The 13,872-nt window shown below is 42.4% G+C and overlaps 1 protein-coding gene across 1 annotated transcript in view; it reads left to right on the top strand.

The window, feature by feature from the left end:
• Positions 1-13,872, top strand: part of LOC139422710 (dymeclin) — a 216,526-nt gene that overhangs the window by 65,393 nt on the left and 137,261 nt on the right. The window contains exon 9 of the mRNA XM_071173985.1: positions 8,889-9,077. Coding sequence (XP_071030086.1) covers positions 8,889-9,077 — 189 coding nt within the window. The remainder of the gene's footprint in view (positions 1-8,888; positions 9,078-13,872) is intronic.

Genomic DNA, 13,872 nt, shown 5'->3' with positions numbered 1-13,872 from the left:
AAATGAGCTAACAAAACTGAGGTTTTTGGATATAAAGAGAGACTTTATCAAACATAACGAACATTTATTGAGTAAATTAATGTCTTCTGAGTGCAACCATATGAAGATCATCAAAGATAAGTGATTAATTTTATCTCTGTTTCTGACTTGTGTAACTCTTCGACTTGATTGGTTACTGTTTGTAATGATTTGTCTGCTGGTCGATGTTCTCAAATAATTGCAAGGTTTTTTTTTTAAATCTGACACCGTGGTTGGATTCACAAGAAGTTAATATTTAAACCTATGTAAAATACCTGTATGTTTTCTGTATTTTTGCAATGAGTATTTCTATATTTGAATTTTGCGCTCTGTAATTTCACGTCCCACATACCCTAGTGGGGTTATCTAGCGTGTCCTGCGTTGCATATAATCGATGCGGTGCGCATTCACGAAAAAGGACTGTCGTTGCTCCAACGTGTACCTAACCATAAACATCAATGCCTTTCTTAAAATCAATACACAAGTATATATTTTTAAACCTGCATATTTAGTTAATATTGCCTGCTAACATGAATTTACTTTAACTAGGGAAATTTAGTCACTTCTCTTGCAACAGAGTCAGGGTATATGCAGCAGTTTGGGCCACCTGGCTCGTTGCGAACTGTGTGAAGACTATTTCTTCCTAACAAAGACAGCCAACTTCACCAAACGGGGGATAATTTAACAAAAGCGCATTTGCGAAAAAAGCACAATCGTTGCACAACTGTACCGAACCATAAACATCAATGCCTTTCTGAAAATCAATACAAAGAAGTATATATTTTTAAACCTGCATATTTAGCTAAAAGAAATCCAGGTTCGCAGGCAATATTAACCAGGTGAAATTGTGTCACTTCTCTTGTGTTCATTGCACGCAGAGTCAGGGTATATGCAACCGTTTGGGCCGCCTGGCTCGTTGCAAACTAATTTGCCAGAATTTTACGTAATCATGACATAACATTGAAGGTTGTACAATGTAACAGCAATATTTAGACTTAGGGATGCCACCAGTTAGATAAAATACGTAATGGTTCCGTATTTCACTGAAAGAATAAACGTTTTGTTTTCAAAATGATATTTTCCGGATTTGACCATATTAATGACCAAAGGCTCGTATTTCTGTGTGTTATTATGTTATAATTAAGTCTATGATTTGATATTTGATAGAGCAGTCTGACTGAGCGATGGTAGGCAGCAGCAGGCTCATACGCAATCATTCAAACAGCACTTTTGTGCGTTTTGCCAGCAGCTCTTCCCAATGTTTCAAGCTGTTTATGACTTCAATCCTATTAACTCCTGAGATTAGGCTGGTGTAACCGATGTGAAATGGCTAGCTAGTTAGCGGGGTGCGCGCTAATAGCGTTTCAATCGGTGACGTCACTCGCTCTGAGACTTGGAGTAGTTGTTCCCCTTGCTCTGCAAGGGCCGCGGCTTTTGTGGAGTGATGGGTAACAATGCTTCGAGGGTGGATGTTGTCGTTGTGTTCCTGGTTCGAGCCCAGGTAGGGGCGAGGAGAGGGACGGAAGCTATACTGTTACACTGGCAATGCTAAAGTGCCTATAAGAACATCCAATAGTCAAAGGTATATGAAATACAAATGGTATAGAGGGAAATAGTGCTATAATTCCTATAATAACAACATCCTAAAACTTTTTACCTGAGAATATTGAAGACTCATGTTAAAAGGAACCACCAACTTTCATATGTTCTCATGTTCTGAGCAATGAACTTAAACGTTAGCTTTCTTACATGGCACATATTGCACTTTTACTTTCTTCCCCAACACTTTGTTTTTGCATTATTTAAACCAAATTGAACATGTTTCATTATTTATTTGAGGCTAAATTGATTTTGATGTATTATATTAAGTTAAAATAAGCGTTCATTCAGTATTGTCGTAATTGTCTTTAATCAAATCAAATCAAAGTTTATTTGTCACGTGCGCCGAATACAACAGGTCTGTAGACCTTACAGTGAAATGCTTACTTACAGGCTCTGACCAATGGTGCGAGAGAAAAAAAGGTGTGTGTGTGTGTGTGTGTGAGTAAAGAAATAAAACAATAGTAAAAAGACATTTGAAAAAAAGAGTAGCGAGGCATACACAGACACCTGTTAGTCAGGCTTATTGAGGTGGTATGTACATGTAGGTATCGTTAAAGTGACTATGCATTTATGATGAACAGAGAGTAGCAGAAGCGTAAAAAGAGGGGTTGGCGCGTGCAGATAGCCCGGTTAGCCAATGTGCGGGAGCACTGGTTGGTCGGGCCAATTGAGGTAGTATGAACATGAATGTATAGTTAAAGTGACTATGCATATAAGATTAGCAGAGAGTAGCAGCAGAGTAAAAGAGGGGTTGGGGGGGGCACACAATGCAAATAGTCCAGGTAACCATTTGGTTACCTGTTCAGAAGTAATCGGCCGATTAATCGGTATCGGCTTTTTTTTGGTCCCCCAATAATCGGTATCGATGTTGTACAGATATCATATCGTCATATCGTCCACCGTTTGCCCCAGACCCATATCAGCAGTGCAGATGTCTTCATATCGCCCACCGTTAGCCCCAGGCCCATATCAGCAGTGCAGATGTCTTCATATCGCCCACCGTTAGCCCCAGGCCCATATCAGCAGTACAGATGTCTTCATATCGTCCACCGTTAGCCCCAGGCCCATATCAGCAGTACAGATGTCTTCATATCGTCCACCGTTAGCCTCAGACCCATATCAGCAGTACAGATGTCTTCATATCGTCCACCGTTAGCCCCAGGCCCATATCAGCAGTACAGATGGTGTTTGAGCAGGTAGTACTCCTGGATGACGTCCTGTCTGATCTCATGCTAGTGTCTCGTCCATGTTGGTGTTAGCTTGTAGAGGATAACTCACAGACGTAGACACACTACATGACAAAGTATGTGGACACTTGCTCGTTGAACATCTCATTACAAAATCATTGGCATTAGTATGGAGTTGGTCCCCCCTTTGCTGCTATAACAGACTCCACTCATCTGGGAAGGCTTTCCAGAGTCTAATGTCGGCAGCTTTACACCACTCCAACTAACGCTTGGCGTTGCGCATGGTGATCTTAAGTTTGTCTGCGACTGCTCGGCTATGGAAACTCCTTTCATGAAGCTCCCGACAAACAGTTATTGTGCTAAAGTTTCTTCCAGAAGCAGTTTGAAACTCGGTAGTGAGTGTTGCAACTGAGGACAGACGTTTTTTACGCGCTTCAGCACTCGGCAATCCCATTCTGTGAGCTTGTGTGGTCTACCACTTCGTGGCTGAGCCGTTGTTGCTCCTAGACGTTTCCACTTCGCAATAACAGCACTTCCAGTTGACCAGGTCAGCTCTAGCAGGGCAGATATTTGACAAACTGACTTGTTGGAAAGGTGGCATCCTATGACGGTGCCACGTTGAAAGTCACTGAGCCAACGTTTGTCTATGGAGATTGCATGTCAGCAACCGGTGTGGCTGAAATAGCCGAATCCACTAATTTGATGGGGTGTTCACATATATTTTCATATGTAGTGTAGATGGCATGCTGGGTAAAATAGACTTGATACAGTACAAGGTTCTCTGCATAAACTACTACTGTCTGTCATTATTACCCCTAATGATGATGTCCTGTCTATAGACCACATGATGGCCATTATGGCGGTCGGTCTGGATGCATTCTCACAGACCGTTAGCCACGTTCTGCTCAACCCTTGTGCGCACACACACACAGTCTTGTACAACTAACCTTGTGGGGACACACAATTCCGTCCCATTCAAAATCCTATTTTCCCTGACCCTAAACCTAGCTCCTAAACCTAATTCTAACACTAACTCTAACCTTAACCCTAAACCCCCTAGAAATAGCATTAGACCTTGTGGGTTCCCAAGAAATTGTGGGGACCAACAAATTGTCTCCAGTTGGTTAAATTTGTGTTTGTTAAAAATGATTGTGGGGACTTCTGGTCACCACAAGTATAGTTCAACACGAACACACACACACACACACACACACACATACACACATACACACATACACACACACACACACACACACACTGTGCTAAACCACTGTAGACTCTTATTCATCCTTACACAGACACGGTTCTTCCAGAGAGAGCGTGATAGCTGAGGAGAAATTCCAAAATGGCTTGGCCTTGTTGGTGTCAGTATCAATGGGAGCTGGAGAATGGAAAGAAGAGCAGTGTTGTGGGGGGATAAAGAGAGAGTCAGTAGAGTGAGTCAGGAAGCCTTGCTGTCAGCCAGCCAGGACCTGGCTCTGCTCTGTACTGTGTCCAAAATGTCAGCCTATTCCCTATATAGTGCACTACTTTTGACCAGGACCCGTAAGGTACAAAACATAGGGAATAGGGTGCTATTTGGGATGCTGCTTTGCTGGTCAGTGCTCTGACAGAAATGGGTCTGCTCCAGCCGGTCTGGTGCCAGTGATGAGCAGGGCTCAGTCACAAGGGCTGCTTATCTCCCCCCCCCCCCACCCACCCTCTGTTGGGTTACTGCTGCCGGCCGCCACCGCTAGACGCCATGCAGGGAATTAGGACTGCTGGAGCAGCACTGTGGCCTGTGGGCAGAGTATGTGGAAATCCCACCCATCGTCTTTATACACCACTCCAGTGCTCAACGTCTTTTCACCGTTCCGCAATAAATAGCTCAACGCTCACAGGAAAACAAACTGCCGCTCTAAATTTGTCCTTTTCGTTTTTTTGGTTTAAAAAAAATATAACTTTATAAACACCATGTTCCATTTGGCTTTGAAGTAGACTCTTATCGTAAGGCACTTGAACATTGAAACAACAGGTCGTAGGCTACTGAACCAGGACCTGCCTGATGATATGTGGCTGCTGTGTTAAAAACAAATAGCTTTTTCTCTAGTGTAACAGTGCTGAGCGATTTGGAGCTTTTTGAGGTCGATTCGATTATTCAAAAATAGTCACGGATTTTGGTTCTGATTTTTAAAAATACATTTAAAAAAATTGCATTATGTGGGTAGAATGTGTTCACAATTCTTATCATTTATTAACCATTTATTCCAGGGCTGACACCATTTAGTCAACTGTTCGATTGTTTGGTCGATAGGTTTGTTGGTCAACCGAGATTTCTTAAGTCGAGCAGTAGCAAAAAAAATATATAATCAAGACACCTGTCTGATTGGACTAATCCATTGTGGAGGCCGTGGGGGTGGCAGAGTCCATCACTCTAAGACATTTGCTACAGAAATTGTACATGGTTATATTACATAAGATCAATGGTGCAACACTAATAAAAAATAATATTTAGTAACATGCGGTTGCTGTCCGCGGTTCTGAAACGCATCAGTGCGCTGTTGAATTGGCATGACCATGTTGCTATGTGCATAATAGTAAAGTTAATCAGCCTGTTGGTGTTGAGAACAATGTGGTGGAGGCAGCAGCAGAGTTAGGAGACGAGGAAACAGGAGAGTGAGGAGACGAGGAAACAGGAGAGTGAGGAGAGAGGAAACAGGAGAGTGAGGAGAGAGGAAACAGTAGAGTGAGGAGAGAGGAAACAGGAGAGTGAGGAGAGAGGAAACAGGAGAGTGAGGAGAGAGGAAACAGGAGAGTGAGGAGAGAGGAAACAGGAGAGGTTGTGAGAAAACAGCCCTTGACTTAATTGTCTAAGAAAAGAGAGAGAGGAAACTACAACTTAATTAGATCTATAATTAATAACCTAACTCTTCAATGGGCCTGGCCTGTTAGCACATTCAACTATGTAAAGAAAAAAGTATTTAATAAGAATACTTCATTCATTCAGATCTAGGATGTGTTACTTTAGTGTTCCCTTTATTTTTTTGAGCATTGTAGTTGATTAAAACATATATGATGTGTCTATATATGGAAAAATAAGTTTGACAATTTTTACCAAGATTTTTTGTGTCGGGGACAGCCCTAATTTATTCACATTACTTTACTTTAATAAAATGTTTGATACGATTACTTTATTTCATTCCATGTCATCATATCATCTCTATAGAGCTGCTGTCTGACAAAATCACTATTTTAGTAGTTCTTCAAAGTAAATAAGTCATACTTTTGACTGCTGAATGCCAACTATCAATCACTTAGATCATGTATTTTCAGGCTCATGGAGCAACTGCTTTTCTATCCCTCTTGATCGCACATTCTCTCTTCTCTCGCGCCTCATATCCACCAAATGCATCGAACTCTTTGTGTTCTGGAGGAAGTCATGCATTGTCAGTGGAGCAACGCTGCTTTGGGGGTGACTGAGGTGAGTTCTGAGTACCGCGTACCGCACAGACCGGACAAGTTTAAGTGTGCCTGCAATGGATTATGGTCATTGTAGTTCATTTCCACATTTTCTGAGCTAAACTATGTAGAATATTGGTCTGTTGGAAACTATTACTCCCTACTATTTGACACAGTTCAGCCTTGATCTGATTTATCTCTCCAGAAACTTTACATCGAGCTCATAGAAAAAATAACTAAATGGAATTTAAATAATTGAACCGACTTCGGTCAATTAGTGTTTTAAAAACCTGAAAAATAACCGAAATGTCGGTTAAATGCTCAACACTACTAATCTATTGATGATCAGATACTTCAGTTGTGCTCAGATTTGACACTTGATAGACAACTTTAGCACTGTTATAAACTCTTTTTGACAATAGCCTGTAAAGAAATGTAAATGTTTCTGGTGCTGCTGCGTTGGTTATCACGCCATCAATTACACAGGCTGTGACCTATTTCTCTGGTCGACTCGTATCAACATCTCTGCGCATTAGTGGTGGAGTTGGCTGAATAAATGCTACAGAATATGCCTAATCCGAAGAACAGTGATGAAGGAAATGAAAAATGCTGGCCAGAGCATGCCCGGAGCTTGTGGCTGAGCGGTACCAGAGCGAAATGCTCCGCTCACATCCTCTGGCTCTGGGCTAGCCACAGAATGGGGGCTGGGAGAGCGGGAGGGGGAAAGAGAGAGATGAAAAAAAGAGGGAAAGGCAGGTATTGATCACAGCAGAGCTTATAACCAGTGGGTTGAACATGGTCAAGGTATTGACCACAGCAGAGCTGATAACCAGTAGGTTGAACATGGTCAGGGTATTGACCACAGCAGAGCTGATAACTAGTAGGGTGAACATGGTCGAGGTATTGACCACAGCAGAGCTGATAACTAGTAGGGTGAACATGGTCGAGGTATTGACCACAGCAGAGCTGATAACCAGTAGGTTGAACATGGTCAGGGTATTGACCACAGCAGAGCTGATAACCAGTGGGTTGAACATGGTCAGGGTATTGATCACAGCAGAGCTGATAACCAGTGGGTTGAACATGGTCAGGGTATTGATCACAGCAGAGCTGATAACCAGTGGGTTGAACATGGTCGAGGTATTGACCACAGCAGAGCTGATAACCAGTGGGTTGAACATGGTCGGGGTATTGACCACAGCAGAGCTGATAACTAGTAGGTTGAACATGGTCAGGGTATTGACCACAGCAGAGCCGATAACTAGTAGGTTGAACATGGTCGGGGTATTGACCACAGCAGAGCTGATAACCAGTAGGTTGAACATGGTCAGGGTATTGACCACAGCAGAGCTGATAACTGACATTGACTGCTCTTCTTTCACAATCGGTCATGCTGGGAAACTATTGTCTGTTCTGTCTCTCACCTCTAGATGGAGACCAATCCTTTTCACTTTGAGACAGATCTTCTGATACAATCTGAGAAGAAACAACACAGACAGTGTAACGTTTAGCCGAGCCAGAATGCACTGTTCTGAGAGAGAACACAATGTGATGTTCAGAAAATCAACATAGTAGTAGTTTTCAATAGCAATATCTATACTGAACAGAAATATAAACGCAGTATGTAAAGTGTTGGTCCCATGTTTTATGAGCTGAAATCAAAGATCCCAGATATTTTCCATATCCGCGAAAATCTTATTTCTGTCATATTTTAGCCAATGTTTTTACATTCCTGTTCGTGAGCAGTTCTCCTTTGCCGAGATAATCCTTTGACCTGACAGGTGTGGTGTATCAAGATACTGATTAAACAGCATGTTCTTTATAAGTTTCACCGTGTGCTGGGAAAAATAAAAGGTCACTGGAAAATGTGCAGTTTTGTCCCACAACACAATTCCACAGATGTCTTTAGTTGAGGAGGATTTCTACCTGTAAATAAAGCCTTTTTGTGGGGAAAAACTCATTCTGATTTGCTGGGCCTGGCTTCCAAGTGGGGGGGCCTGGCTTCCAAGTGGGGGGGCCTGGCTTCCAAGTGGGGGGGCCTGGCTTCCAAGTGGGTGGGCCTGGCTTCCAAGTGGGGTGGGCCTGGCTTCCAAGTGGGGGGGCCTGGCTTCCAAGTGGGGGGGCCTGGCTTCCAAGTGGGGGGGCCTGGCTTCCAAGTGGGGGGGCCTGGCTTCCAAGTGGGGGGGCCTGGCTTCCAAGTGGGGGGGCCTGGCTTCCAAGTGGGGGGGCCTGGCTTCCAAGTGGGGGGGCCTAGGCCCAGTCATGTGAAATTCATAGATTAGAGGCCAATGAATTTATTTAAATTGACTTGATTTCCTTATATGAACTGTAACTCAATAACATCTTTGAAATTGTTGCATGTTGCGTTTCTATTTTTGTTGAGTATGAAATCGTGTCCTTACATTCCTCTCTGTCCATACCAGGTCTTGTAGGTATATTCTTTTGTCCCATTTCCATTTTTTAAATATATTTGTTTAATTTTTAAAAATATATTTTGTCATTTATTTGCAGTTACTAGCGCCTATGTCCTGTTTTTCACATTGCTTATAAGGTGTTATAAATGATCTCGTAAGACATTAGGAAGAGGGTGTTCATAGAAAGTGTTACCAATATTAATATTCTCTACCTATGCGTTTCCTCCAGGTGGGTTGTGGAGTGTGTTCACACTGGGCGGAGCCAGCAGTAAACCAGGATTGGAGCAGGAACAGAACCCGCTTCCCTTATCCAATCAGAGCCTGTTATTACTCCTGGTGCTAGCCAATCTGACAGATGGACCAAACGACTGCCCCAACCCCTACAGACAGGCTGTCACCTGCTTCAAAAACACACAAGGTACTGCCCTATTAACACACACTGCCCTATTATGCCCACACGCACACCCCTTACAGACAGGCTGTCACCTGCTTCATAAACACACACTGTGGGGCCCGGGAATCTCCAGGGGACCTCACAATACGAAATTGTCATGTTACGTTGTTGTTTTTAATGAAACTCATATTATGAATATTGGTTATTGTTCTGCGATATTGAGGGAGCTAGCACACAAGCATTTAGCTTCCCGTTTAGCTGTAAACTGTGTACGTGACAAATATCATCTGATTTGATACTTAGGTGCCGATACAATGTGATCTGATACTTGTGATTTTATAGCAATTTGATGTTCCAGGAGCACGAGAAAACGAGTTTTGCGTTTGAAATAAGTGCTGAAAACATGTTGACTCACTATTTAAGAAGAAGATGGGACAACAAGTTATAGGTCGAAAAAATACTAGAGATTTTGGGGCAGGTACAGCCTACTATTGCTAGCTAACACTACCAAATGTTAGTGGGGGGGGTACTTTGAGTCAAAATATTATTGAGATATGTAATTGTATCCATCCCCCCCCCCCCCCCCCCCCCCCCCTTATCACTGCCTGTCTAAATGCTAAAGGCATTTGGTCTTATCTATTGAAAATACATATTTTTTATTTAATCAGGGGAGCCCAATTGAGACCAGGGTCTCATTTTCAATGGTACCCTGAGACCGCGAGCTCTGACCTTTTGCTGCTGTCTAACTTATTGAGGGAAAATGTACTTACTATGACTGTGAAATGTGGTTGTCCCACCTACCTATCTTAAGATGAATGCACTAACTGTAAATCTCTCTGGGTAAGAGCGTCTGCTAAATGACGAATGTAAATGTTTACTTACAGTATTACATATTGTACCAATAGAAGCAGACTTAAAGGGAACTATTGGTGAATGTGTGTCTCATTGTAATTTGCCTTTGATAGGAGTGTCTGCTAAATGGCTTAAATATAAAAATGTTATTGGTCACAAACACATATTTATCAGATGTTATTGGTCACATACAACATATTTATCAGATGTTATTGGTCACATGCACATTTATCAGATGTTATTGGTCACATACATATTTTTCAGATGTTATTGGTCACATACATATTCATCAGATGTTATTGTGGCTGTAGAGAAATGCTTGTGTTCCCAGTTCCAACAGGACAGTAGTTATCATGTAGAGAAATGCTTGTGTTCCCAGTTCCATCAGGACAGTAGTTATCATGTAGAGAAGTGCTTGTGTTCCCAGTTCCAACAGGACAGTAGTTATCATGTAGAGAAATGCTTGTGTTCCCAGTTCCATCAGGACAGTAGTTATCATGTAGAGAAATGCCTGTGTTCCCAGTTCCAACAGGACAGTAGTTATCATGTAGAGAAATGCTTGTGTTCCCAGTTCCAACAGGACAGTAGTTATCATGTAGAGAAATGCTTGTGTTCCCAGTTCCAACAGGACAGTAGTTATCATGTAGAGAAATGCTTGTGTTCCCAGTTCCAACAGGACAGTAGTTATCGGCTGTAGAGAAATGCTTGTGTTCCCAGTTCCATCAGGACAGTAGTTATCATGTAGAGAAATGCTTGTGTTCCCAGTTCCAACAGGACAGTAGTTATCATGTAGAGAAATGCTTGTGTTCCCAGTTCCATCAGGACAGTAGTTATCGGCTGTAGAGAAATGCTTGTGTTCCCAGTTCCAACAGGACAGTAGTTATCATGTAGAGAAATGCTTGTGTTCCCAGTTCCAACAGGACAGTAGTTATCGGCTGTAGAGAAATGCTTGTGTTCCCAGTTCCATCAGGACAGTAGTTATCATGTAGAGAAATGCCTGTGTTCCCAGTTCCAACAGGACAGTAGTTATCATGTAGAGAAATGCCTGTGTTCCCAGTTCCATCAGGACAGTAGTTATCATGTAGAGAAATGCTTGTGTTCCCAGTTCCAACAGGACAGTAGTTATCATGTAGAGAAATGCTTGTGTTCCCAGTTCCAACAGGACAGTAGTTATCATGTAGAGAAATGCTTGTGTTCCCAGTTCCATCAGGACAGTAGTTATCATGTAGAGAAATGCCTGTTTTCCCAGTTCCAACAGGACAGTAGTTATCGGCTGTAGAGAAATGCTTGTGTTCCCAATTCCAACAGGACAGTAGTTATCATGTAGAGAAATGCTTGTGTTCCCAGTTCCAACAGGACAGTAGTTATCATGTAGAGAAATGCTTGTGTTCCCAGTTCCAACAGGGCAGTAGTTATCATGTAGAGAAATGCTTGTGTTCCCAGTTCCAACAGGACAGTAGTTATCATGTAGAGAAATGCTTGTGTTCCCAGTTCCAACAGGACAGTAGTTATCATGTAGAGAAATGCTTGTGTTCCCAGTTCCAACAGGACAGTAGTTATCATGTAGAGAAATGCTTGTGTTCCCAGTTCCATCAGGACAGTAGTTATCATGTAGAGAAATGCTTGTGTTCCCAGTTCCAACAGGACAGTAGTTATCATGTAGAGAAATGCTTGTGTTCCCAGTTCCAACAGGACAGTAGTTATCATGTAGAGACATGCTTGTGTTCCCAGTTCCATCAGGACAGTAGTTATCATGTAGAGAAATGCCTGTGTTCCCAGTTCCAACAGGACAGTAGTTATCATGTAGAGAAATGCCTGTGTTCCCAGTTCCAACAGGACAGTAGTTATCATGTAGAGAAATGCTTGTGTTCCCAGTTCCAACAGGACAGTAGTTATCGGCTGTAGAGAAATGCTTGTGTTCCCAATTCCAACAGGACAGTAGTTATCATGTAGAGAAATGCTTGTGTTCCCAGTTCCAACAGGAGAGTAGTTATCATGTAGAGAAATGCTTGTGTTCCCAGTTCCAACAGGGCAGTAGTTATCATGTAGAGAAATGCTTGTGTTCCCAGTTCCAACAGGACAGTAGTTATCATGTAGAGAAATGCTTGTGTTCCCAGTTCCAACAGGACAGTAGTTATCATGTAGAGAAATGCTTGTGTTCCCAGTTCCATCAGGACAGTAGTTATCATGTAGAGAAATGCTTGTGTTCCCAGTTCCAACAGGACAGTAGTTATCATGTAGAGAAATGCTTGTGTTCCCAGTTCCAACAGGACAGTAGTTATCATGTAGAGAAATGCTTGTGTTCCCAGTTCCAACAGGACAGTAGTTATCATGTAGAGAAATGCTTGTGTTCCCAGTTCCATCAGGACAGTAGTTATCATGTAGAGAAATGCTTGTGTTCCCAGTTCCAACAGGACAGTAGTTATCATGTAGAGAAATGCTTGTGTTCCCAGTTCCAACAGGACAGTAGTTATCATGTAGAGAAATGCTTGTGTTCCCAGTTCCAACAGGACAGTAGTTATCATGTAGAGAAATGCTTGTGTTCCCAGTTCCATCAGGACAGTAGTTATCATGTAGAGAAATGCTTGTGTTCCCAGTTCCATCAGGACAGTAGTTATCATGTAGAGAAATGCTTGTGTTCCCAGTTCCATCAGGACAGTAGTTATCATGTAGAGAAATGCTTGTGTTCCCAGTTCCATCAGGACAGTAGTTATCATGTAGAGAAATGCTTGTGTTCCCAGTTCCAACAGGACAGTAGTTATCATGTAGAGAAATGCTTGTGTTCCCAGTTCCAACAGGGCAGTAGTTATCATGTAGAGAAATGCTTGTGTTCCCAGTTCCATCAGGACAGTAGTTATTGTGGCTGTAGAGAAATGCTTGTGTTCCCAGTTCCAACAGGACAGTAGTTATCGGCTGTAGAGAAATGCCTGTGTTCCCAGTTCCAACAGGACAGTAGTTATCATGTAGAGAAATGCTTGTGTTCCCAGTTCCAACAGGGCAGTAGTTATCATGTAGAGAAATGCTTGTGTTCCCAGTTCCAACAGGACAGTAGTTATCATGTAGAGAAATGCTTGTGTTCCCAGTTCCAACAGGACAGTAGTTATCGGCTGTAGAGAAATGCTTGTGTTCCCAGTTCCAACAGGGCAGTAGTTATCATGTAGAGAAATGCTTGTGTTCCCAGTTCCAACAGGACAGTAGTTATCATGTAGAGAAATGCTTGTGTTCCCAGTTCCAACAGGACAGTAGTTATCATGTAGAGAAATGCTTGTGTTCCCAGTTCCAACAGGACAGTAGTTATCATGTAGAGAAATGCTTGTGTTCCCAGTTCCAACAGGACAGTAGTTATCATGTAGAGACATGCTTGTGTTCCCAGTTCCATCAGGACAGTAGTTATCATGTAGAGAAATGCCTGTGTTCCCAGTTCCAACAGGACAGTAGTTATCATGTAGAGAAATGCCTGTGTTCCCAGTTCCAACAGGACAGTAGTTATCATGTAGAGAAATGCTTGTGTTCCCAGTTCCAACAGTACAGTAGTTATCGGCTGTAGAGAAATGCTTGTGTTCCCAATTCCAACAGGACAGTAGTTATCATGTAGAGAAATGCTTGTGTTCCCAGTTCCAACAGGACAGTAGTTATCATGTAGAGAAATGCTTGTGTTCTCAGTTCCAACAGGGCAGTAGTTATCATGTAGAGAAATGCTTGTGTTCCCAGTTCCAACAGGACAGTAGTTATCATGTAGAGAAATGCTTGTGTTCCCAGTTCCAACAGGACAGTAGTTATCATGTAGAGAAATGCTTGTGTTCCCAGTTCCATCAGGACAGTAGTTATCATGTAGAGAAATGCTTGTGTTCCCAGTTCCAACAGGACAGTAGTTATCATGTAGAGAAATGCTTGTGTTCCCAGTTCCAACAGGACAGTAGTTATCATGTAGAGAAATGCTTGTGTTTCCAGTTCCATCAGGACAGTA

This window comes from Oncorhynchus clarkii, chromosome 12 (genome assembly GCF_045791955.1).
Source record: "Oncorhynchus clarkii lewisi isolate Uvic-CL-2024 chromosome 12, UVic_Ocla_1.0, whole genome shotgun sequence".
Lineage (NCBI taxonomy): Eukaryota > Metazoa > Chordata > Actinopteri > Salmoniformes > Salmonidae > Oncorhynchus > Oncorhynchus clarkii.
This window is presented reverse-complemented; position numbering and strand designations above follow the sequence as displayed.